Here is a 27,738-nt window from a genome sequence, read left to right as displayed (position 1 = left end):
ATTTTCAACCAGAATGTACTACTTCAAGAAATAATTCACATAATTCAATTGCTTTCTACAGCATTGCATGAAGTTGAACACACAGACACAAGCTTGCAACACATGCTTGTAGAGAATATTTATTATAATCACAGTAACATTTCATTTTATTTTGTATTAATGTTGTATAACCCCTTCAAATGTAATATTATGACCAAAAAGAAAACAAATCATACAGTCAGTATCGATACATGAGATACCATACTTGGTACAAAATCAGTAATAATTACAAAAATATAACATTTACCACAGAACATCAATGTTAGGTGATTAATACTGAAATATGTGATTCATCTGCTAAGGCAATTTATACAAACACACATCTATGGGATAAATTAAAGGACCAGTTTAACATTGTTTGCCTGGATTTACAGGTGTTATCAGGTAATCGTATAATTATTTTATAATAACATAATTTCAAATGAAACTATGCTTTGATACTTAAACAAATACCTAAGTTTTTATCTTTCTGCTAATATAAAGTATTTCTATAGCAAAACTGGCCCACCTCCTGGTACAGTATGACTTTAAAAAAAGTGTTTTAAGCACATAAGCCTTGCTGAGAGTTTGGATGACTAAAATTGTTTGTGCACACAGCATAACTAATCAATATGCAGGATTGATGAATCACTTTTAGTGGGTACAGTCCCTTACCATTTTTCCTATCCAGTTAGTGTTTGGTTAGATAAATCTATAAATCATTCTTTCAGAACTTTGCGTGTCTTTCCAAACTAATTTAGCATATCATGGTGAAAAGGGGTGTTGTTTTTATGTGTGTGTGTTAAAAACAATCTTTAATAACTTTGTGGTTGAAAAATTGACCCTTCGCTGGTAATCTGGCCAATCATAATGCCGATATTGAACTAATTTGTTCTGTTATTGGATTAGGACAGCCTGCATAATTTTAGTTTATGGGTATGTGATGTGACAAGAACCAGTAAACTACCTGAGGACCCAGAAGCTGACAGGCGAGATGAGCTAACTTAACCTGCATAAATACCCAGATAAACAATGAATTCATCTTTACTGTCTCCTATATATTCATAGATGCATTATTGATTTATTTGAGATGTCACCGTTTGCTTTTGTTTGTTATTTATGTTAGTGAATTAATCTGTAACATTTTATTTGTATTCAAATGATCCCAACTTCCCATTATTTTACTTGAAGGCTATAGAGTTGAGATTAAGTAAGTACACAATACTAACCTTAAAATTCACAATAGCACATTATACGTGGCATAGACAACATCTGAAAAGTCAGTATATACTATATACTGAGTTATTATGTATAAAACAGGGTACAAGAGAATGACACATTTGATAATGAACAGATTTCAGTCTCACTTCTTTCAGAATTATTTTCTTTTACCTTTTCATATTACATCAATTGTTTAGCTAGCCAAACTTATTGATCACAGCCAGTGTTATCTTATGTGTGTTGATTGTGAATGTGCCAGGCCTTCTCAGACTGCTGAGCTGGATAGTTTGACCCACCCCACTTCAGTATAGGCCCCTGTGATATGCCAGTACAATGCTGCCATCAGTTTGGACCAGGAAGTCTGTACCTCTGGTGTAAAGCACTCTCCAAACTCCTCTGCAAGTATCTCCAGAATAACCCCACTTAAGATCTGTTGTCAAAAGAAAAAAATTAATTGTTAAAACAGAGCTTAAACAGATTGATGTTGGTTTAGTAAATATGCAGCAGCTTTTTCATGGTTTACAGTGACTATTGGTAAATAAATACAAAGGTGTTAACTAATGAGCAAAATGTATGTTAATGTTTTTATTTATTAGTATGGGCGAAATATATCTTTATTGTCAATGAAGAAAAAATTGAAAAAAAAAATGTTACTAAGGTGGCACCCTTGCAAATATATTCCAATATATACCCTTCATGTCGTAATATATGAACCTCAAGCACTCAAACAAATAATTGTTTGCAACTCATCCAAACTACTTATTTAAAAATGAACTGAAACAACACTATTCTTGAGTATTTTGGGGACAACTTAGCTGTTTTATATTCAGTTTGCTTCAGTCCATTACTTAATCGATTTTTGTTGGGGCAACATGAAGGAATTGTGTGCTCATGTGCAATGTGCTGCAAAAGACAGGTCACAAACATCAATCATCCATGCTTACATAGAAAACAGAAAATATTAGATTCTGTCTCATCTCATGCACATGTATTTCAGTCTGATTTCCATGAATACACACAGGATTGAACAGTTGTTGTCTTCTGTGCCCACTGTTATGGAATGGTAGGATTTTCAGTAAAAAAAGATGCAGTTTTGAAGTTTACTGAATCTATGCACAATTATTGTTTTTATTTTCTGTTGTTTTAGGAGATGTTTGGGATCAATCTTTGAAAGTTTAATACACAGTCTCCTAATAAAATTTTATTTTTCATTATTCTATTTCATACGCTTGCATTAAAAGAGGCTGTTCAGTTCTGTAGTTGATCATGACAAAATACTACCTGTTGAAAATAAAGAAAACATGCACTGGAGAGAAAGATGCAGTAGGTGTCCATACTGTGGGATCACATATTCCAGTCAAATAACTGGTGGCCAAAATTCATTGATTGCACTTTCCACCAGCAAAAGCAGAAGGTGAAGGTTTAATTAGCGTTATGACACAGTTTTTGCTTAAATAATTGCAAGGAACACAACATTATGGGTTAAAAAAGTTAAAAAGAGGACAGATTATTGGTGTGTGTCTTGCTGACGCATCTGTGACCGAGACAGAAAGTCTTTGTGTTACGTCAAGAGCCACGTTATCCAGGGTAATGTTAGCATACAACCAAGAAGGACGAACCACATCCAACAGGAGTAACTGGATGAAAGAGAAAGCTGTCTGAAAGGGATGTCCAGGTGCTTATTTCCCGGACACAGGAGTATTGAACACATCACCAATTTTTTTCAGAAAACATATTTTCAATGATGCTGTTGACTTGAGTGTTTCACTACATGTTGGTAACAAACAAAGAAATCCTCATATGCAAAGAAAAACAAAAAAGTAGTTGGAAAGCAACCCTCTGCCCTTTGTCTGTCATGGGTCAGGTTTGATCAGGGTTTCTAGTAGGTAGTGAATGGGGAGCAGATAGGGTAGCATTAAAAGATATTTATTGTGGGTTGATTAGATGAGTGCTAGATTATGGTTGTGTGGTATATGGGTCAGCAGCAGAGACATCTCTTGGAAAATTGGACAAAATACAACATGAGGTATTAAGATTAAGTATAGGTGCAATTAAAACTACACCAATTGCACCACTACAAATTGAATTGGGGGAAATGTCTTTGGAAATGAGAAGAGTCCAACTGTCAGTAAGTTACTGGGTAAATTTGAAAGGGCAGTCAAGAACATCCAACACTAGAAACACTAAAACCTTGTTGGAAAAAAGAGGAAAATAAAAGTTTTGGGTGGACAGTGTTAAAAAAAGCAACAGAAATAAAAGTCAGTCATTTAAAATTAGTCCTACTGTACCTTTACCAGTAGTTAAACAATGGTTACTACCAGACGCAACAGTAGATTTTACACTATTAGAAAAGAGAGAAAAGGATGAGGAATGTAATTTGTTTTATGTACAAAAATATATTAATGAATTTTACAGTTATGTTAATATATATATAGATGCCTCTAAGAGCTTAAATAGACTAGGAGTGGCCTTTACAGTTCCTGAATTTGAAATATTGGTCGGGAAAAAGATTAGTGATGAAGTCATGGTATATACAAGAGAAATTATTGCATTTGTATTAGCAATACGATGGGTAGAGGAGATAAGGCCTTTGAAATCAATCATCTGTTCTGACTCAAGTACTTCACTGGCAAGTTTATGATATAGTAATTCAGAAAGTAGACCAGACATTTTATTAGAAATAATGCAAACATTGTATGGAATTCAAATGATAGGTATAACAGTAATATTTTTATGGCTACCTGCGCATATTGGTGTTCAAGGTAATGAAATTGCAGATAAGGAAGCAAACAAGCTGTTAAAAATAATGACATCAGTATAAATTTAAGTATAAGAGTGAAGTCAAGTGTATTATTAAGAAAATAATGAAGGAAAGGTGGCAAAAACAATGGGGTAATGAAAAAAAGGGCCGTTGTTTTTTTAAAATTCAAAAAAAAAAAGTTGGAAATTAGAAGTGTAGGAAAAAACAGGAGAGAAGAGGTAATAATATCTAGGATGAGATGTGGACACACAAAGTTAAATAGTACACTTTTTTAAAATGGGTAAACATAGTACAGGGCAATGTGAGTTTTGTGGACAAGAAGAGACGGTAGAACATGTTATATTATACTGCATGAAGTATAAAGATGAAAGGAGAGAACTTAGCAAGAATTTAGAACAGATAAAAGTTCAATTCAAATTAGATGACATTCTACAAAATAACTCAGGAAATAAATGTTTTACCTTTTTATTGCAATATCTTAAAAATTCTCATTTATGGGAGAGGATTTAATAGAAGAAAGCAGTAGGTGAGGGTTAAGTCATACTGATCCACACTTCATACCAGTTGGTGGCGGAAATACACCATTTTGTTGTTTGTCAACCGCCATTAAATTGAGGAAGAAGAAGAGAGATCAGCTGCTGTTGTTGTTTTGGCATATGGTCTGTTTGGTGGTGTTCGTTTGTGTTTGTAGATGTCACTGATGTTGACTTTGAGTGAGATTTGTTTGAGAGTTCTGATGTGTGTTTTCATTATCTCTAGTCCACTAATGCTCCATTCAAAAACCTTCTGTGACTTTTGACAAGGGAGATGTGGAACAACATAGTAAGTCACGTGACTTACATACTTTGCACGCAGGATTATTGATGTATAGACACACTAGCAAAGTGCGAAATTTGTGTGATAGAAAATTGTATATAAGTTCAGGGCGCCTTTGCGCTAAAGACTTTTTCTAATATTGTTTTTTTTGTTATATTGGGGAGGAGATTAAGGGAATTTTTTTGTTATATTTATTTCTTTGATTTGCTAGCGCAAACTTTAGTTCCCTCTCCCATTTGTCTTGGTTCTTTTCAACATGATATTATTGTTTGTAAATATTGTAAATACTGTGGGAGCAATACATCTTGTGCGGTGCTAATTTGTTGTTTTGTGTTTTCTCTTGCCATCCTTCATCGTCAGTTTATACTTTGGTCATCTTTGTTACACCTTTTTATTCCCTAGACATATTGCTATTAAGGATTGTAACAGTCTCAAACAATGGTCTAATATGCATGCAAGGTCAAAAAACACTTTCATGGTCTTATAATATGCATTTATCCAAGCGACTCCCATATGAATTGTTCAGTAAATCATTTGTTCCCAAACCCCTCCTTAGCGCAAAGCCAATCTGCACTGATTGGACCGATGACAGCCTTTTGCGATTAGTCGATACTGACAGCCTTTAGCACAAGAAAGAGTGAAATGCCCAGCAGCTAATCAATTAAAGAAGTAGTTAGAGTGCATACACACTTCATAGTGCCAGTGGGTGAATGTAAATACAGACGATGGACTTGAAAATACAGATGACTATTTTATTAAGCAAAAACTGGGGAGGAGATCGACAAGAGTCTCCTAGCCTCGACATACTCTACTTGCTGTTTTTTCACACACACACATTACCCTCCTCAGAAGAAGAACTGGGGAAGAGATCGACACAAGTCTCCTAGCCCCTCACACTCTACCTGCTCTTTACACACACACACACACACACACACACACACACACACACACACACGCACACACTCACACACACACACAACGTGTATTGCTGGAAACATTTTAACCCCAATTAGGTCTTCACTTAAACAGAAAATGTCTACATGTTAGTTTTTCTGGCAAAGAATTTAATACATGAATAGAAAACAAAAGGGGAGAGAACCTACGCTGTTTTTTAAACATCTGACTTATGTTGTTACAAGTAGGCTTATATTTTTGTACTTCTTATAATTCTTACTATTTATATTATTACTGATAAGTAAAGTGCCATATAGGCTATTTGTGAAGTTCTTAAAAATGTAATGTTTAATTATTATTATACGGTTTCAAGCAGTTAGTTATTTAATATATAACTACAATATTTATAAGCTGTATTGTGTTGTTTTATTAACGAAAGTTAAAAAATAAACATATATTTATACAGATGTTATTTTAAATAATATTTAATTAAGTTATAAATTATTCCTTAATTTTTACATAAAAGGTAAATTAACTTAGGTAGGCTACTTTATTTGTTAGTGGAATGGGGGGAACATTTTTGGCAGTGAATAATGTTCTCACCACTTAAAAAAATAAATAGATAAATAAAATAACTTGCAAAAAGGATGCAATAAAAATTGCAAGCTCTTAATTATTTTTCATAATCTTATTCGTACATGCCTATATTGCGCCGACAAGAACAAGCCCTAAAACAAAGTCTATAGAAAGGAGTTATTAATATGCTATTGATATTAGTTAATTTTAATGATCATAAACACAAACTGCGTTGTATGATAAACGCCTTTACAATGTAGTGTCTACGATCTTTTCTGAAGAACAGATAATCCATGTTATCACCTACTCCCCAGCCAGGTTTTCATCTCTTTTTTTTTTTTTCTCGCTACAAACAATAAAGTATCATCGCCAGACCAGTGGATTGAATTATATTTAGCTACTCCTTATTTATTTCCGTTTCATTTCAAAAAACAAAAATTTTGTATTGCATATGTTTTTTTAAAATTAATCATTCAGCCTACCTGCAGCGCATATGAGAGGTTGATGCGTCAAATGCCCTTTACTCATGCATTATACCTGTTTCATTTATGGCACTGTAAACTTGACTTCACAGGCTGATCATCTTCAAACTCAAAAGGCATTTTTAAGTGTCCTAACTTGAGACTGCTGCTGCATAATGAGATGTTTCTTAACTGTTAGCGATGTCAAAATGAAAGCAAACATTAAAAAGGGTTTTGCGTTTTATCCATTGCATACCTTAGTTTTAATAATAATGAATATAATAAATTATAATATTAATCATAGTGTAGACTACTGTGCAGTGTACAACAAAACATTTTTATTAGGTTACTCTAACAGACCTAATCCCTAACTGAAAAATGAATGTGAAAATGACAGGCAGTTGCATGTCCGCTAAAATTGATTTAACAACATATTTCTTTTGCTTTCTTTTCCCCTTTAGAGTTCAAGAGAGTTTTATTTAAACACACCTGACCTGACCTGATGCGGGGGCCAGATCTCTGCACTATTGCTTTAGTTTCACAATTTTCATAATTTCATTACATTTTCATATGGTAAAATATCTCAATTTATGTTCTGAAAGTAGTAGGAATGACGGAAGTGTTTCACTTTCACTTTTGAGTGAGCTTCTGTCATGGATTATTTTAGTACCATTGACCATTTCATTCATGCCCTGTGACAAACTGGAGTATTAGATGCAAATTCGGAGTAAGGACTGGTGAGGGTGTTATGGAATTTAATAATCCATGCCAAATGGAAGGAAAAAAAACATACGCATTTTGCGATGTGTGTGCGTCTGTGTGCGCCGTATGTGTGGATCTTGTTGAAAAATATGGCAAAAATTCCTACATGACGATAATAGTTTGATTGTAGTCTTCTACTTCTTTGGCCTTAGTCCCGTATGGTTGCGGGGTCAGCTCTTTTGGAACAAGTCCTCCATTTAGACTTGTCCATATGATAACGACTTTTTTTTACACATTCCGGCCGGCCTATCGTCTGGGCCTGTCACTCTCATACACTCACACACTCATACACTACGAACAATTTAGCCTACCCAATTCACCTGCAGCATGTCTTTGAACTGTGGGGGAAACCAGAGCACCTGGAGGAAACCCATGCAAACCAAGGGAGAACATGCAAACTCCACACAGAAATGCCAACAGAGCAGAGGTTCGAACCAGCGACCTTCTTGCTCTGAGGCGACAGCACTACCTACTGCGCCACGGCTTAAGATGCAGATTGTGATGCATTTTGGAAACAGATGAGCCCCTGGTCTAATGCACCACCTGACTTGAGAAACCCATTCTCAAAGATTATTTGGGTAGCACACATATTTTGAATGCCTTCGGAAGAATTTAAATGAGCCATTTTAATATAGATTAATTCCAAGATTATAATATATAAATAAATAAATATATATATATATATATATATATATATATATATATATATATATATATATATATATATATATACACACACACACACAAACACATACACACACACACACACACATACATACATAATTTACCTCCTGGTAAACATCATTTGGGAAAAAAATTCAAAGGGAGATAATAATTCTGACTTCAAATATATATTAACTTTGTGTTTTATCACTTTAAGACAAATGTATTAGTTCAAATTTGACATTGAAGGCTGATTGCTACATATTTGCTCACCGGCATATATTCAAATACAATTTTCCTTAAATAAAACTTAAAATAAATGCAAAACATTTATATAGGACACTAAAAACAAGGCTACATTTATGAAACCATTTAAAAAAGTGTGGGCTCAAGTGGGCTTTAACATTATCATACTTACTTTGAAGTATATTGGTTCCACTTTGTATTTAAAGGCATGTGCTTTTCCCACCAGTACCAGCACAGATGATACTTTCTCTGGGTCATGTAGGTTCTCCACAACTGTGTTAATGGCGTTCATGACACGTCGGGCATGTTTTCTCAGCTGAGAGCTTTTCTCCATCTCCTCCGGATCCTCCATATCCTGGAACTGACTGAAATACTGCTTTGCTGAGGGGAAGTTAACAAAGAATCTGTAGAAGACAGAAACAAGATTAACTGAAAAAATGTAAAATCTAGTATTGAAAGAAGTGTTTAGTGAAATTCCAAGTGAGCATTTCAATAGTAATGTATAAATATTCGTATTTAACAGAAGAACAATATGCTCCTCAAAAAATAAATAAAATCAAATTTTATTTGATGTTTCATTAACAATAATGTTGTAATAATTTGTTTTTAATTGTTTTTGTTTTTACAACCTTGAATAAGTACTCCTTCTGTCCTTGAAGAGCATCATCAATTTGATTGCCAGTATTATTTAAAAACATATTAGCACGGATGCCAGTACATTTGTCTGTCTTTTTTCAATGTTGTTAATGGTAATGGTAAAGCGATGGTTGTGGATAGAATAAAATTTCTATAGGCAGGGGTGCACATAAGTGTTCTACAAGTCTGCCTTCCCATCCCCACAAGTAATAACCTAAAAGTATAATATTTCAACAGATTGGGAGTCATCTAAAGACACTGTTTAGATGTGATATTGCAAGACATTTTACACTTTTTTTACACCACTTTCAAGACTAGTTGAGCTATTGACCTTATTCTAAAACGCGGAAGTGCGCCTGTTTTCGCGATTGTCTTAGAACTTCCGATTCAGTCGCCTATGGGAGAAATGACTAGGAATAATAAACGGCAGAAAATGGCCAAACTACTTGCTCAACAAACAAATGTTTGCATGACTACACAGACCAAGAAGCATAATATAATAAGAAAATATTAAATTGCAACATCAAGCAGCGTAACGAGCAGCTGTTAACGTCAAAAAATGAATGGAAGTGAATGTGACCGGAAGTCGCGAGACAAAAAGATTCAAATGGCAGCGCCCGCTCGACAGCTGAGAATAAGGTGAATAGGCTGTGACCCTGATGATACAGTAGCTGCTTGCAGTTATTCTTTCATCATCAACATCATCATTTTCATCCGCTTATGCGGGGTTAGGTCGCTTGGGCAGCAGTCTTAGGAGAGAACCCCAGACTTCCCTTTCCCCAGACATTTCTTCCGGCTTTCGGGGGATCCCAAGCCGTTCCCAGGCCATCCGAGAGACATAGTCCCTCCAGCATGTCCTGGGTCTTCGCCGAGGCCTGGAACACCTCCCTAGGTAGGCGTCCTAGAGGCATCCGAAACAGATGCCCAAGCCACCTCAGCTGACTCCTCTCGAATTGGAGGAGCAGCGGCTCTACTCCGTGCTTCGTCCGGGTGACTGAGCTCCTCACCTTGTCTATAAGGGTGCACCCAGCCACCCTATGAAGGAAACTCATTTCAGCTGCTTGTATTTGAGATCTTGTCCTTTCGGTCATGACCCAATGCTCATGACCATAGGTGAGAGTAGGAATGTAGATTGACCAGTAAATCGAGAGCTTTGCCTTTCGGCTCAGCTCATTCTTAACCACAACGGGCCACTGCACCGATCTGCCTGTCAATCTCACGCTCCATCCTTGCCTCACTTGTGAACAAAACTCCCAGGATACTTAAATTCCTCCACCTGGAGTAAGGACTTTCCTCCAACCTGGAGATGGCAAACCACCTTTTCCGGTAGAGCACCATGGCCTCAGACTTGGAGGTACTGATTCTCATCCTAGCCACGTCACGCTCGGCAGCAAACCACCCCAGTGCATGCTAAAGGTCCATGTTTGAAGAAGCCAACAGAAACATATCGTCTGCGAATAACAGAGATGAAATCCTGTGGTCCCTAAACCAGACCCCCTCCAGCCCAAGGCTTTGCTTTGAAATTTTGTCCATAAAAATTATGAACAGAATTGGTGAAAGGGCAGCCCTACCGGAGCCCAACATGCACTGGAAACAAGTCTGACTTATTGCCGGCAATGCGAACCAAACTCCTACTCTGTTCCTACAGGGACGAGACAGCCCTTAACAAAGAGCCTCTGACCCCATACTTCTACAGCACCCTCCACAGAATGCCACGAGGGACATGGTCGAATGCCTTCTACAAGTCTACAAAACACATGTGAGTACCCGGAGGAAACCCATGCAAACACGGGGAAAACATGCAGAGTCCACACAGAAATGCCAAGAACCAGCGACCTTCGTGCTGTGAGTCGACAGTGCTAACCACTGTGTCGCCTGCTTGCAGTTATATTTATAATTAATAATTGTTTAGTTTTATTTAAATTTTCAATTAATTGCTACAGTTTGTGTGTTTGTTAGTTCATGTAGCATTTTTATATTCATATTGGTCTCAGTTTATTGCAATGTAGTCTCAGCCTCAGATGCACTGCCTACAGACATTTGGCTAAACATCAGATGCTTATGGCACACTTTTTTGGAAACACTTTTGCAGATCTTCAGTTGTCCTCTGATTGGTTTAAATGTAGAGAATTTCCAGGAGTTGAGTGTGCAGATATTTTCATGCTCCTAAACATGACATGGCACAAACCGAAATGGTTGGTTGGTTAACCTTTTATTCACATAACATAGTGGGTGGTCCTTGACCATTCAAAGCGGCTATAGTTCTTAAACCTTCAGCCTTCAGTCAGAGGTCTGGCTGCACAAGACTAATTGCAATGCAACTATACAAATAGCATTAGGCTTATGATTCTAAAAACCATGACTCTTTGTGAACATTTTGCTCATGGGTACACTTGGCATATGAGTGCCTTTATGCCTTTAAAATCCAGAGAGCACAAGCTCCATAAATTAGATTGGCACAAGCCAATAAATGCAAATTATGGAACATGGTAGATTGAAAGACTGAATGAATGAAGAGAATTCAAAAGAGAGAAAAATTTGGGGAATGAATGCCAGTGTGGTGTATGAATGCAGTGCAGAGCTGAAGTGGCTCTGATGAGAAGCATGTCATTAAGTCACAGCAGGGAAAATGAGAAGCAGGTGCAGAGAGAGCGAGCGAAAGAGAAAGATTTATTATTTTTAAATCAAACTTACAAAAAATAAAATCAAATTTGTGAAGTGAAGTTTGTCATCAGTAACAGAACATAAAACTCCTTCAGTGAACCAAATATTCTGAAATATTTTTCCTAAACAACATGCACTTTTATCCAACTTAAAGTAAATAAAAAATCTTGACTTAACTAAAAACACCATATTAAAATATTGATTCTGTCTCCTTTGTAGTGATGTAAATAGCCATCTTGTTTTCCCCAAGAATGAAATTCAATAAATCACACTCTGATGTCTTTTGAAGTATTTAACATCAAGAATGAAAATCTGTGAATTGAAATCTTCATCAAATTGGATCAAAATCTTCATCAAATAAAAAAATATCTTTAAAAACATCAAATAGTAAAAACTGTTTTTCTGTTAGAACAGTAAAGACATTGCTTATGTACATCTAATTCAGTACAAAAACAAAAGCATTAACAGCGATAATATGGAGACAAATTAGACTTTTTTTCAATTGAATTGAATTGAACAAATTAGACTCAATAATAATTCATGCAAAAGACACGATGTACACATGCGTAGCCAAATTCACATGCATAAAACCAAATTCACGAAGTAAAATATTTATTTAATTCACAAAAAATGTTCATGTGCACAAAATAAAAATACATTTTCATAAAATGCGTTTCACAAATGCAAAACACGATTTGCAAATGTATAAGAGTGTACAAAAAGTTTTGAATGCTTAAAACTTGCGAGTTCATCCTGAATGAGAATGTGCAAATCCTCTTTCACGTACGACTCCCCCTGGATGCGTGTGTGTGTATTTTTGAGACTTTCTCCCACTTTCCATTATTGATAACTAAAACTGATATTTTGCAAAAGAGAAGGTATGTTTCGTATTTTCAATGAGAATGAAAGGAGACAGTTATGTTATAGGCTTCGTTTTCTTACAAATATGCTTACAGTGAAGATGACAATCATATACATATGCAGCGCGACGCCTCAACATTTTTGCTATCTGTTAAGTTGCTAATATCAAAATGAAAATAGGCAGTTCCTTATATCATGTTTCCATTTTATTGTTAAGATAGTGAAACATAGCCTGCAGGATGATGTGAATGAGGTTATAATGTACACTGTTCCCTTTGAAGATTTACCCGTGTCCTCAGGAGTTTGTTTTTCATATCAAAAAGTCTGAACTTACAAGGAGAGGATGCAGGACTGAACTGTTTGTTTGAACTGACATCTGAACTGAAGATGTCTCTGTTTTCCCCCATCCACACTGAGATGGAGCAGCAGCGTTTTAGAATGAAAACAGCCTCTTCAGCGTTTCCAAAACGCTGTTTTCTGCACTCGAGGACTCCGGCGTAGTGTGCACGGATAGTTTAACCATAGCAAAACTTGTGCGTTTTAAAACTAAAATGTATTAGTCTAAACGGGGCTATAAAAAAGTTCAACTTATCACCAAAAACAAAAAAAAACACACACACAGTAGTCCAAGTTGGGTGAGATTGATAATCTTGGAAAGGATTCTCTGTCAAAGGGAACAACTCTTCCTTAGGCTGAGTTCAGACTGCATGATTTTTAAAGAAGACGTTTTCACACTGCATGGGCTAGCGTTCCGTCGGTACTTTGTTTACACTGCAAGATGTACATCTTCCTGCCTAAACCACGGCGAATGAAGCTCTGCACAAGACTTTTGGCCAGCGGAGAAATTAAAATGGTCGTGCCCAACTGAGTCTGGTTCCCTCAAGGTTTTTTTTCTTTACTCCCATCAGGTGAAGTTTTTTTTCCCTCTCCGCTGTCGCCACTGCCTCGCATGGTTCAGGATTGGTAGAGCTATGCATCGATGAATTGGCTCTTCAGTGTTTGAACTCTCAGTAATGATTAAATCACACTGAACTGAGCTAAACTGAACTGAACTGAACTTAAACACTAAAACCCGAACCACACTGTTCCACTTACTATGACCATTTATGTGAAGCTGCTTTGACACAATCTACATTGTAAAAGCGCTATACAAATAAAGCTGAATTGAATTGAATTGAAGATGTATAGACGACAAGGTGGTTCACACTGCATGACTTTAAAATAGGAAGAATCGCAGACAACTTTGTACAAACTACGTTTCACAACCAAACACATGCGAGAAGACATGGAAACAATTTGAGGTCACTTAATATACATCATGGGCGAGGCAGTGGCACAGTAGGTAGTACTGTCGCCTCACAGCAAGAAGGTAGCTGGGTTGCTGGTTCGAACCTCGGCTCAGTTGGCGTTTCTGTGTGGAGTTTGCATGTTCTCCCTGCCTTCGCGTGGGTTTCCTCCGGGTGCTCCGGTTTCCCTCACAGTCCAAAGACATGCGGTACAGGTGAATTGGGTAGGCTAAATTGTCCGTAGTGTATGAGTGTGTGTGTGTGTGTGAATATGTGTCTGGATGTTTCCCAGAGATGGGTTGTGGCTGGAAAGGCATCCGCTGCGTAAAAACTTGCCGGATAAGTTGGTGGTTCATTCTGCTGTGGCGACCCCGGATTAATAAAGGGACTAAGCCGACAAGAAAATAAATGAATGAATGAATGAATAATATACATCATGTTATTAACTACATAATGATAAATCCTGTAGTGGGGTAGAAAATGTACTTATTTTGCTCACCTGACTTCGAAGGGAGCAATTACTCTTAACCTTTTTTTTTCGACACGGTTATTCTTATTGCTCAGATGACACATCAAACAGACGGTGCTCCTGACAAATTTTAAGTTGTTTTTTCTCAATTTCTTGGGTTCAAATAAACTGAAAATTGGGGCTTTTAAGTTCTCCCCTAACCTTCTGCTGGCCTGCAGGTGCCCACAGTAGTGAATGCTGCTTTCTCATTAGCTGTTGGTGATCGTTGATGTTATTTTTAATCAGACCTCATTACCTATGGCATGATTTCAGGGTTTTTGTGGGGTCTTAAAAAGTCTAAAATTTAAAAATCTAAATTTAAGGTCTTAAAAAGTGTTAAGTTCGCTGTTCTATTTCTTAAATATTTTTGCACAGGTCTTATTTTTGCAATGTCCATGTAACGCTACATCGAATGCTCATTTAAATTCTTTTTTTGTTGTTGTTGCTAGGTTTTTGCGGTGTTGTAGGTGTTTATTTCACTAGTCCAATTGCTATTTGCGGTATTACAACTACAAAATGGTCAACTTGCAATAGCCAATCAGCTTTCTTTTATAAAACTTACGCGTGGCGAATGTTATGTCATCGCCGTGTTTGCGGAAGTTCGCTTTGAGTGCACGCAACATGATTTCAGCTGGCAAAGTATGGTGTTATTGTATGGAACAAAATCAATGCCAAAAGTCTTGAATTAAAAAGCTTGTTGAATATCACAAACTGAAAAAAATAATACACCGTATTAACAAGTTCTTGCATTTTAATGACTTGAATTCCAGGGTTTGTATTTTTAGGGCCTGAAATTTAACATATATGTTTATTTAAGCTGTGAATATTTCAACGAAAAATATTTCAAACACGTTTTCATACTAAAAAATTTAATAATTCATATTCAATTTTCAGATTTCACTTACAAAATATTCAATACCCTTTAAAAATACGATGTATAATATTCAAAAGGTAATTTTCAGTTCATTTTATTTCAGTTCAAATATTTGCTTCCATAAATTCAGTGGATCAAATTCGACTGTTAAAATTCAACATTACATCCAGGAACTGCAGGAGAAGCAATAGATTGCAGATTGAAGATCGCCAGCTGCTCTAGCTTTCACCAGCAGGTGGAGATGGAATAATGTAAGATTTTGAGCTTGCCTGGAATGTGAATGGCGCGCAGCGATTTCAGCCGCGTATGACTCCAGAGGAGCAGAGGGCGCGGCGACACAGCGCATTAACAGTGAATTAGTGTGTGCCCGCGTGCCATGCGCGTCTGGGGACTCGATCGTAAAGCCAGTGCCGAAGGGGTCACATATGGAGTAATCCGAGCGGCGTGACAGCGGCTGCGGATGCCATATGCCCCAGGAGCCTCTGAAATAATTTCAGTGGGAGCACTATTTTGCTATCGAACTATCTCAGACAGTTCAGCATTAGCTGAGTGCGCTCTCTGGAGAGGCGTGCTGCCATGGTGACTGAGTCTAGCTCCAGCCCGAGAAAAGAGATCCTCCGCACGGGGGCGAGTTTGCTCTTTTCTCGGTTGACCTGAAGCCCCAAAAGGTGGAGGTGCCGGAGCACCTTGTTAGGGATGCAACGGTATCAGAATTTCACGGTACGATAATACCTCGGTATGAATGGCAAAGTACTGTATTTATTGAATAATTTACAGGAAAAACAAAACTAATGAAAAGACTCGAAAAAAGTGCCAAAACAAATTAGCCATCTATCTGTAAGTTTCGAAACAGGAACTTCATTTTTTCGATTTTAATAACAAAAAACTAATAAACCATATGAAAAAAATAACTTTACATTTATTATTGTTGAAAACTCATCAAATTCAACATTTAATCACTCACTCACTTAGATAGAGATGTTTTTTTTTTTTAAGAAAATTATCATATAACTATAATCTGGTAAAAGCTGGGATCTCTGGGCATGTCCCCTGAAACAGAAAAAAAAACCTCTCATTTGGGACTGAGGTTTCTGGGACAGAGAGATATGATTTAGCCAAGGTTGACAGCAGTGGGTAACATTGTGCTTTGTCTTTCCACCACTTGAGAGGACAAGCCATGAGTGAGATAGAGGTCTCTTTGCGGTACAAGTCAATGTCTGCATCAATCTAACAAGTTTGTCTGTTCTGCAGTTCCCATGACTGTTTTTAGTCATATTACCCAACTTATATTTCACCACAGTCTGGCAGTGCCTGCATACCATTATTTTCTTTGTCACCTTTTCTCCTTTTTTCGTATCTTTTTAGTAAGAAACCGAAATGCTTCCACACATCCGATTTAAATCCCGCTTTAGGTTTGATCATTTCCAGCTCTTTTTCTTCCCCGCTACTAGCAACACACTCCATTTCCACATTACTGGATCTGTAGTGACAACAAACCGCAAAGGATGATGGCCACGCCTAGGCTGATGGGAATTGTAGTTCCCGCTACCTCCGATTCGCTTCATTTGCCTACGCAAACTTTTCTCAGAAATATAGTTTTATTGAGTCATGCGCCTACGGTAATATTGAAAAAAAAAATACTATTGCGGTATGACGGTATTTACAAAATTTGTTACATCCCTACGCCTTGTCTCTGCATAATCAATTGCTCCCAAGAGTGGGCTAAAATTAGCCAGTCGCCGAGATAATTGAGTTTGGGGATGCCCGCGAGCCGAAGAGGCGCTAAGGCACCCTCCGCGAGCTTGGTGAAGACCCACGGAGATAGAGAGAGCCGGATGGGGAGGACTTTGTATTGCCAAGCTCGACTTTCGAACGCAAACCGCAGATTTTTTAACTGACGGTGACGTGGAATAATAGAGACATGGGAGTACATGTCCTTCAGGTCTACCGCTGCAGACCAATCCTGAAGACAAACGCACCAGAGGATGCGCTTCTGTGTAAGCATTCTGAACAGCAGCTTGTGCAGACAGCGGTTCAAATCACGAAGATCTAGGATTGGCCGTGACCCACCGCTATTTTTGGGCACGAGGAAGTACGGGCTGTAAAACCCGCTCTCCATCTCGGCTGGAGGGACCAGCTCGATTGCATCCTTCGCCAGGAGAACAGCAATCTCCTCTCGCAAGACAGGGGCGGACAGGGGGCTGACCCTTGTGAAATACACACCCGTGAACTTGCGGGGCCGTTCAGCGAAATGAATTGCGTAGCCGAGTCTGATTGAGCCACCTCAAATGGCTGGTCCGCACTAACCAGGAAGGCAGAGCCCTCACTGATGGACTCATCACTATAATCCCTGACGTATCAGCAATGGGGCAGCGCGGAGTGGGTGTGCTGATCCAGGAAGTGCGAGGGTCCCGCGGAAAAGCTGGAAGCGAGAGATTCACTCACCCTTCGCACCCAAACTCCGGAGGGGGGGCTCGAGGGGTGGGAGAAAGGAGACCATTCTCCCAGCGCCTGTGAGCCAGAACCTGCGAGCTGGAAAGCATAGCGTACCAGACTGGCAGGGTTCAGGCTGTCACATCTGGGGAAGTGGAAAAGTGCTCTTTCATTGATGTTCGCGTGGCAGTGAAAAGTGCCATTGGAAATGGGGCCTGCCCCTCCAGCGGGGAAAGAGCAAGTTCCCTCTTCTCCGGATAACCTGTCCCAGGGACGCTTCGTGGTCCGTTTACCGGACTAAACGTTGCTCTGGGCAGGGGGGCTGCCTGCTTTCAAGGAGCTCGACATGCCCACTTTGTCTGGGGCGGGGCAGCCCTCGTAGGCAGGCGCCTTCGGCGAGGAGCAGCAGATATGGATGGCTCGGCGGGCGGAGCGGGCTTACGTTGCCGCCGATAGGTGACATTACCCATCGCATCAAACTGCTCTCTCACCGCCTTGAATTCCTGGGTGAATTCACAGACGGTGTTGCTGAACAGGCCAGCTTGGGATATGGGGGAGTCAAGAAAGCAGCCTTTGTCGACTTTGCGCATATCAGCCAAGTTTAGCGAGAGGTGGCGATCCTGGACCACTAATGTGGACATCATCCTCCCAAACGCACGCGCAGCGGACTTAGTGGTCCAAAGAGTATAGTCGGTTGTGTTGCAGAGCTCGTGAAGTAAGCTTGGGTCGGACCCACCCTCGTGCAGCTGGGCCAGCGCCTGCGCTTGGAAGCACTGGTAGGTGGCCATAGCGTGCAAGGCAAGAAGAGGCGCCACGCAGACAAAGATTGTTCGCAGTGGCGCACTGGACCTGAGGAATCGCTTCATATCCCATGGCTGCTCCACCGTCAAGAGTGGTGAGGGCGGAGGGACACGCAGAACGGGCACAAAAAGGTGCCCTCCAACACTGCGTGAGCCTACTGTGAATCTCCGGGAAGAAGGGGATGAGAGGCTTCGAAGGCTTGGCTCTCTTGTCCTCTACATAGCACCTATCTAGTGGGTCTGACCGCAGAGCTGGGGAATAAACCATCTCCAACCCCACGGCCGAAGCAGCCCGGGAAAGCACGGCTAACATGTCCGTTTCGGGATCCGTTTTGACTGCGCTCACCTGCCCGGAGGGGGCGAGCGGGTCTGGATCTTCGTTCGACAATGAAAGCCCACCCTCCGATTCAGCAATAGACGTCTGGTCCCCGGTGTCATCCAACGTAAGGGCTACCATCTGGTTAGACGGATCACTTCCTCCGCTCGAAGCTTGGATGGAGCGCTTGGTGGAGCGGGAGGTCTGCGGACCCGGAGGTGACGGATAATCTCCCAATGGAACCCTCAGATCTGCCCGAGTGCCCACTGCAGTGCAGGGGGACAGCTGGGGTGGTTCGCCCTTTTGCAAGGGCTAGCCGCGATCTGAACTGCGCAACAGTCATGGCATCGAAATGACAACATGAACTGCCCGTGAACACTGCATTAACATGCTTGACCCCCAGACATGCAACGCAGTGCTTGTGCCCATCATCCGGGGACAGGACACCACCACATCCAGAAACGCACGGTCGGAGCGCCATCCTGAAAAGGACGTGCTGCACGACTGTGTTGCTCTTTTTGTCAAATTTGCAACTTTATACGCACCGCTCTGGAGGCCTGAACCCAAAGAACGCCAGGCAAGAGAGAAACCCAGCTCGACCGTCGCGTGTACACACTCTGGACCGGGAGACCCCTCTCATTCGCTCGAAATCGCTGGATATCAGCAGGAGGAACCCTCATCGACTCTCTCAGAAGGCTGTAATAGTCTCTGAAGCGAAAAGGATGGCGTTGTCTTGCTTTCCCTGTGCTTATATGCTGAATTGATTGCAACAAGCATCAGGTGCGCAACCTTACGCTGCCAATTCATCTGGCATTTTATTGGCAGACGATTGGCTTTCTGAACGAAATCCCCATATGTGGATTAAATCCACTTATAGCATTGAAGTTCCCCATCCGTAAGGGAACTAAAATTACTAAATTTACAATAAATATAAAAAAAAGTGCTGAGGCATGAATCATGAAGGTGACTAAGCTGATGAGTTGTGATTAATAACACTGTTATCCACCTCTGTTATCTGTTATCCTACTCTGTGTAAAGACAAGCTAAAGTCGGATAATATAAAACTTATTCTAAAAAAAAAAAAAAAACAGCTGAGGAAGTTTTTGTTATTAATAAATATCAATTTTAAAAATATAATTAATTACAATATCTTTTACTAAAACACTTTGTCTCGGATAGAGGTTTGGAAATAGTTGGTTCTTCCTGCAGGTCTTGATGCATGGACCAAGCAAACATGGGTCTCTTAGGATGCTTTCACACCTGGTTCGATTGCCTTTTCCAAACCCAAGTTCATTTGTCCTCCCTTGCCACCTTCTCATCTGGTTTGTGTTTTGGGTTGGACGTGGTGGGAAGCAGACTGCTAATTTAAGTTTTTTTGTGTGTGAAAAAGGAGCTCAAATCAGCTGATAAAGAGGTGGTGGAGGAGGGCAGAACAGGGTATTAAATGTTCTGAATAGTTTGTGGGTGTGTGGAGTAGGGCCGTCACGATTCTGACAAAAATATGAATTATGATTTTTTTTTTTTTTGCTTAAAATCAAGATCATGATTCTATCTCACGATTTTGTAAATGTAAAATAAAGGTTAATATGAGTAGGCTGTTATTATTGTTAATTCTCAACCATATGGTAAAACAACAATAATATTAGGCATATGTGTAGGTGTACTGTTGCTTAAAATGCTCAATTTTGTATTATGGTGGACTTGAACAGACTTAAATATGTCCTTTTTGTTAATACACAGTAAAATGATGACATCAAAATATAACTGTTTATAGTTCTGAAGTTGATTTATTATGTTTAAGACATGTGCTTGTCATCTGTCATTGACAACATTATTAGATCATTATATTTCCCCTTATATATAGGCTAGGGTTGTTATACTGACACAGTAAACATTTATTTTCATCCACAACACTTTGTGTTTGCTATGAAAGAAAAAACGTACCAAATGCTTGTTGTAATCAAAACTCTAAAATGCGATATCATTATTTAAATGATGTGCGCACAGGTTTCAATTTCCCTTCCGAGTGCGGCTCATGGCTGCTGTCACTGAGAAAAAAACACATACATGCAAATCAAACCTCCCGTGCACTTTCACGTTCTCTGCAGTAAACAAACAGTGCGTCAGCTCACCTGCAATTTCGCGACCGTTAATACATCATTACATAAAGACAGAATTTACATTTTGGCTGAATTATACCTTCTAAATACAGTAAGTGACAATTTTAACGCCATTTCAATGTGTCAATGTTGCTGTGAAGTCTTGTGCGGCTGCCTTTTCTTCTCTCCTGACCTTGAAAATATAATTGGTTGAATCGTAGAAAAAGCTGAATTAGTATCATGTGTAGAGTTGAATCGAGATCGTGATCTTTTTCTGATTAATTGTGCAGCCCTAGTGTGAAGTACTGTTAATTTTGCTAGGTATTGCAAGTAGTTGTAAGGCAAATGATGCAAGCTGGGCTTGATACTGTATCTGCCAAGGTCAGCGGTGGCTTTTGTTTTTCTGTTGTCTTGAGGAATTTAGAGATGTGGTTAATTTGTTTTTGTTCACTCATTCATTTTCACAGCGAAATGAACAGCCAACTTATCCAGCATATGTTTTATGCAGCCAATGCCCTTCCAGCTGAAACATTCATAGACACTAATTCACACACATACACTACGGACAATTTAACCTACCCAATTTGCCTCTACCACACGTCTTTGGACTTGTGGGGGAAACCCAGCACCAGAAGGAAACCCACGCTGCCACAGGGAAAACACTTAAACTCCACACAGAAACACCAACTGACTCAGCCAAGGCTCAAACTAACGACCTTCTTGCCATGAGGCGAACGTGCTACCCACTGCACCACTGTGCAGCCCTTGTTTTTGTTTTTATTGTAAAAATGTATATGAGCATAAAAAAGGTTTGTATTTGAATGTAAAAATGCCAACAGTAAAATGTATAATGTACAGTAAACAGGTCTGTGTGTGTGTCATTTTGACACCAGTACCAATTTGAAAGTATAGATTTGCCACCCAACCCTATGCACTGACCATATTTTCATTTTACACTAGTAATTGAGTAAGTAAATAACGTGCATTTATATAGTGCGTTTATTGTGGATTACCAAACACTCAAAGCATTTTACAGTCATTAGGGGATCGCCGTACCAACACCAGTCTGCAGCATCCACTGATGTTGCAAAAAGATGATAAATGAAACTGTTACAGTGTTTATGCACTGTGGCATAAGAAAGCCGTGTGAAAGTGGCAATAACCTAAAGCACACAACTAGTATACCAACAGGATGCAAACTGCAACAACCAACAGCTGCATGTATATGTAAGCAGCCATTTCCACCAGAATCAGAGCAGGCTAAATCTAGTGATTTAGAGCGATTGCCTACACTTTCAGGATGATTATCGCGACATATATATGGGCCATATTTTGTTGTGGGAAACAAAGATTTTAAAAACCTGCTAAAACTGCTTGAGCCACGCTATAAAATACCCCCTACGCACATACTTCAGCATGAAGATACAGCATGAAAAACTAAATCGTTGCAGACTTATCAGATGCATCCTATAGCAATCACCACAGATGGGTGGACAACAAGAGCTACAGAAAGCAATTAATCAGTGACTGCTCACTACAGAGCGGGGTGGGAAATGCGAAGTCCAGTGCTACAGACACACCCCTCCATAATATTCACACAAGCACAAATCTACAGCAAATACTGACAGAATCATAAGCTGAGTGGCACGAGGCACAATGCATGTAGCAATATACCAGTCACCAAAGATAATGTCAAAAACTGAGTATATGCAGTGACAGAGTCTGGACTGGGGCCACAGATATTTTGCTTTGCCAATGTTATAAATGTAGCATGCCAAAGTGGAATCTCAGTGAAACAGATAGATCGTCTTCTTGGAAGGATCAGGAAGGTACAACCGCAGCTCATGTGCTTAAGACCAAGAAAGAAATGCTACAGAATTCAACCCACAGGCTCATATATGATGTTACAACAAGATGTAACTCCACGTGACATGTTGGAGCACTATCTAGAGCAGGGGTGTCAAACTCAATTCCTGGCGGGCCGAAGACCTGCACAGTTTAGTTCCAACCCTGCTCCAACACACTTACCTGTAGGTTTAAACAAGCCTGAAGGACTCAATTAGTTTGATCAGGTGTGTTTAATTAGGGTTGGAACTAAACTGTGCAGAGCTGCGGCCCTTTTGGAACTGAGTTTGACACCTGTGATCTAGAGCAACAGGCAGCAGTATACTCTGCACTGACAGAAAAAACACTGAAAAAAACATAAGTGACATTCCCACTTTGTCTGATGTAAACGTAGTAGAGGAGGTCCTCAAGGGGCTTAAACTTCTCAAAACCCTATTGAGCACTGAAAATTTACCACCTTTGTCTATGTTCTGAAAACCAGAATTCTACAGTCACAAATCAGAAAAAGTTGGGACACTATGGGGAAAAAAGGGAAGTGATTTAGTGATTTTTAAATTTACTTTGACTTGTATTTCATTGTATTCTTCATGATTTTCATAATTTTGTTTTTCAAAATAAACATTCCATTTTGAAACATATTTCAAAAAAAGTTGCAACAGTAAAGCATTTACCACGCTGTAATGTTGCCATTCCTTTTCACAACACTTAAAAAACCATTAGGGACTAAAGACACCAAGTGATGAAGTGTTTCATTTTGTCCCATTCTTCCTGCAAACAAGTCTTTAGGTGGGCAACAATATGAGAACTTTTTTGCACTTTAAATTGCTTCAAACCACATTCTCTATTGGAGACATGTCGGGACTGCAGGCAGGTCAGTCAAGTACTTGTATCCTCTTGCTCTGCAGCCAGGACTTGTGTATAGATGTGTGTACAATGTGGTTTTGCATTGTCTTGTTGAAATATGCATAGGCGTCCCTGGAAAAGAAGCCAGCATGTTGTGCTCCAAAATCTTTATGTACTTTTCAGCATTAATGGTGCCATCACAGTGCAAGTTATCAAGGCTACTAACACAACCCCATACAATGACAGACCCTGGCTTTTGGACTTCTAACAGTCTTGGTTATCCTTTTCGTCTTTGGTCCAGAGCACGCATCATCCATTTCTTTCCAAAAGTACCTGAATTACTGATTTATTTGACCCCAGAACACAATTTCACTGTGTGATGGTCCATCCCAGATGCCTCCGAGTCCAGAGAAGTTGACACTGGACACTGTTAACATAGGGCTTCCTCTTGGAACAGTACAGTTTTCACTGGCATTTATGGATGTAACTACATATTGTGGTACTTGAAAAAGGTTTGCCAACGTAGTCCTGAGCCCATGGGGCGATATTGCATATAGATAAATGGAGATTCTTGATGCAGTGCCGCCTGAGGGATTGGAGACCACAGTTTTTTTTTATCTTAGGCTTGTGCCCTTATCCTCTACGCACTGAAATTCCTCCAGATTTCTTGAATCTTTTAATTTCTTTGGGTAATATTGTTCTTAAACATTTTAATAATTTTCTGACATAATTGTTGACAAACTGGCGATCCTCAGTCTAGGTCTCAAGGACTAGATAGATTCCTGGATACTGCTTTGAACCAAATCATAGTTACAATCACCTGTTGACATCACCTTTTTCCAATCACATCAATATTTAACCATTTTACCTGATGGCTTGGAATAAATTGCAACTAAAAAAATTTTTCCAACTTGTTTTAAAATGTGTTGCAAGAACCAAAATTGGACTACGTGTTTATTTATTATTACACCAGCTTTGCTAAAGGTATCCAAACCTGCCCTACGTGAGATGACATACAGTAATCTCACCACTGTGATTGTGGCTGTTGAAGAGGTAAAATTGCAATACTTTTTTTTATGTGAACACTTGTTCTTTCTTTTGAATAATATTTTCATATTAACATTTACAATTATGTGTGTTATAATTATGTCATTTTTTCTGCAGGCTCAAGCTACAGAGACAACGCCTACTGGAGCAGACACAGAGTCAAAGGCATCTCCTCCACAAAAGAAGTCAGCAATGGAAAAGATTTTTGGCAATACATTTGTAAAGAAGTCATACACAGACAAGACCTGACACAGGGCAGCAAGCAGTACGTCAATGGACGGTGTTAATCTAGTGGCATGGTGGAAACACAATGAGTATAAATTCCCTCACATTGCAAAGATGGCAAGACATTACCCTGCTGTGCCTGCCACTTCAGTTCCGAGTGAGAGGTTGTTCTCCACTGCAGGTGACATAGTGAGTGCTAAGAGGTCTACTCTCCCAAGAGAATGTAGACGTCACTATTGATTCATTTTCCTTTGGCTTAGCCTGTTAATAATAAGGGGTCACCACATCGGAATGAACCACCAACTACTCGGGCATATGTTTTTCACAGTGGATGCTCTTCCGGCCAGTGCTGAGAAAAACCCATACACTTTCGCTATCACACATGCACACATACATCAAGGCCAATTTTGTTTATCCAATTCACCTAAACCTCATGTCTTTGGACTATGGGGAAACAGGAGCACCCAAAGGAAACCCACACAAGCACAAAGACATGTAAATAAGCAATGAGCCACCATGCCGCCCCTAGACATCGTCCTCAATGAAAATAAATGCCATTGTAAGATTTGGTCTATTTTAAGTCTCAGTTTTCTCTGCCTATAATACCTCGTTCATTAACTTTGTAAAAGCCTTTGACATCACGCATGACCCTGGAAGATTCTACCACATATTGCATTTTGACGAATCTGGTCAATGTCATCCAGTTACTATACAAGAGCTTTATATGTTGTGTCATCCACAATAGTGATCTGACAGAACTCTTTCTAGTGGGCACTGGAGAGAGCAAGGGTGCCCTATACTTAGCCATTGACCGGCTTATTCTCTTCTGGCTGAACAACATCTCCAATGATGAAATGACGGCCAAAATAAACATGGCAAAAACAGTTGACAAAGGGTTGAAAAGCAAAGGGCTTACTTTCTAAATTGCCCTGCGGATATTGGTAGACCGAACAAAATGGAGGACCCTTCCTGATGCCTCATGCAGCAGATAGTGCAGAGAGGATTAACTTAAGTATTACATTTCGAAATGCATTATAAATAAATGATAGGCAATTCATGTAACATCATGAACAAAAAGTGCTTTTGTCTAATTCTTGACAAATAGTAAGGAATTTAATAATGTATATAATTTAATTATGCAGGTACACTGTGACATTTTTGAAGATGTTTACTAAGACATCGAGATTCACATTTGAAAGTTAATCAAAGTCTGCAAGAAAGAAAATAATTGTGCAAATGGTAACTCAAAGCAAAAGCACAGCCTGTTAAAATTAAATTTAAGACAGCCGATTTTAGTTACTTTGTTTGTTAAATTTTGTTAGTTTAAGTTAATGTATAACAGACTGACTAAAATGATACATAATGACGGTGCAAGAAAGCAATCATAAATAAATAAATAATATGTGGCCATCAGGAGTGTGAGAGACATCGTAGTGTGCCAACACTGGGTGCTGAAATTCACAGATAACACACACTGACACACACACACGTAACCTGAAATTACAAAATGATCCCTGACAGTTGTCCTGGCAACCCTAAAGGATTCTATTTTAATGAGTCCTGTAGATTTTGCCTGTTTAAAAGTGATTTATTTTTGCTTATGCGTATGAACAGAATACAGCCAGAAAATCATGGATACTGTCTTATCAATTTATTTAATATATAATATATTATTTCTAACAAACGTTAACATTATATATATAAATTATATATATATATATATATATATATATATATATATATATATATATATATATATATATATATATTCAGTTTATGCAATGCAACATTAATGTTTGCATTATTGTGCATCATTATATCCTGCTACGAAATCAACAGAACTCTCAGATACTATACAATTATTTCTAGACCTGTAAAATACTGTTTTTTTTTTTTACTATTTTTTGTTTCTATAACTGCTAAATTAAGTAAAGCAGTTGTTAATACTAAAATGATGGATAAATTTGCACACTGTGTTTACATCAAACATTAGGCTAAGTGCAAGATGTACAAAGATGAAAATAAAACCCATAATGATTCTTTAGTAAATTACTGCACCTGATTAGTATAGTGACGCCTACATCCTCACAACTTGCATAAACACGTGCCCAGGTGTCCTTAATGATGCCCCGCTCCACATCCGTCAGAGGCTCTGGTCTCTCCCTCCCCTCCGTCTCTTCATCCTCCCTCTCTTTCTCCATGCCACAGACACACCACGGGGTACTTGCTCCTGATGCGGGAACAGATGGTGAAATGAGAGGCTGTGGTGGTGGGGAAGACTGACGAAGTTGGCGGAGGGGGCAACAGAAATCCAGGGCAAGAGAGTAGAGAGTGTGCATCCGCCCCCCTCTCACTCTATGCCCCTCACTCCCTGGTGCAGGCAGGATGAATTCACTTCTGGCAATTTTCCGATGAATGTATCTGCTGTCTCTGTCTCTGTTGTCAATCTCATCGACACCTTTTGTGTTCCTTGTCTTACGAGCTGCTTAGGTCTCTATCTACCCTCGAACACAGATGTTGCCTGTGCTTGGAACTGCTGGATTTGTTATGACTTCAGATATGAAACGTTTGGAGGAGAGGGAGGGAGCTGGAGAGAAGAGTGACAGGGAGGGGGTATTTGGTTGAGAGGGGGAGGGAGAGCATGAAAATTCTTGCTCCCAATCAGCCCTTTCCAAGCTTTGCTTTGCCACAGATTGCAGACACATACAAATTATCAACAATTATTCAAAACCCTATGTGTATGTGTGTGTCGGGGCATGAGTTACTATTAATATGGTTATTAAAAATTAAAAGAAAATAATAATTATGTGAATTTCATTATTAAATCGATCTCAGAGCTGGTAAAGAACTATATTGTTTCAAATTCCAATTGTTCATGTGTTT

The 27,738-nt window shown here is 39.1% G+C and overlaps 1 protein-coding gene and 1 long non-coding RNA gene across 2 annotated transcripts in view; both read right to left on the bottom strand.

Moving 5' to 3' along the window:
• The window catches only part of LOC147843488 (uncharacterized), a 143,088-nt gene that overhangs the window by 69,965 nt on the left and 45,385 nt on the right, over positions 1-27,738 (bottom strand). The gene's annotated exons all lie outside the window — the stretch shown is intronic.
• On the bottom strand, positions 104-27,403 carry cygb2 (cytoglobin 2). Its single transcript, NM_001024224.3, is given in 3 exon segments — positions 104-1,669; positions 8,591-8,822; positions 26,914-27,403. Coding segments are annotated over 3 exon segments (540 nt in total). The 5' UTR covers positions 27,057-27,403; the 3' UTR covers positions 104-1,504.

Source organism: Danio rerio, chromosome 6 (assembly GCF_052040795.2).
Source record: "Danio rerio strain M-AB ecotype USA chromosome 6, GRCz13ab, whole genome shotgun sequence".
NCBI lineage: Eukaryota > Metazoa > Chordata > Actinopteri > Cypriniformes > Danionidae > Danio > Danio rerio.
Note: the sequence above shows the minus strand (reverse complement) of the source record. Positions and strands in the feature narration are given on the sequence as shown.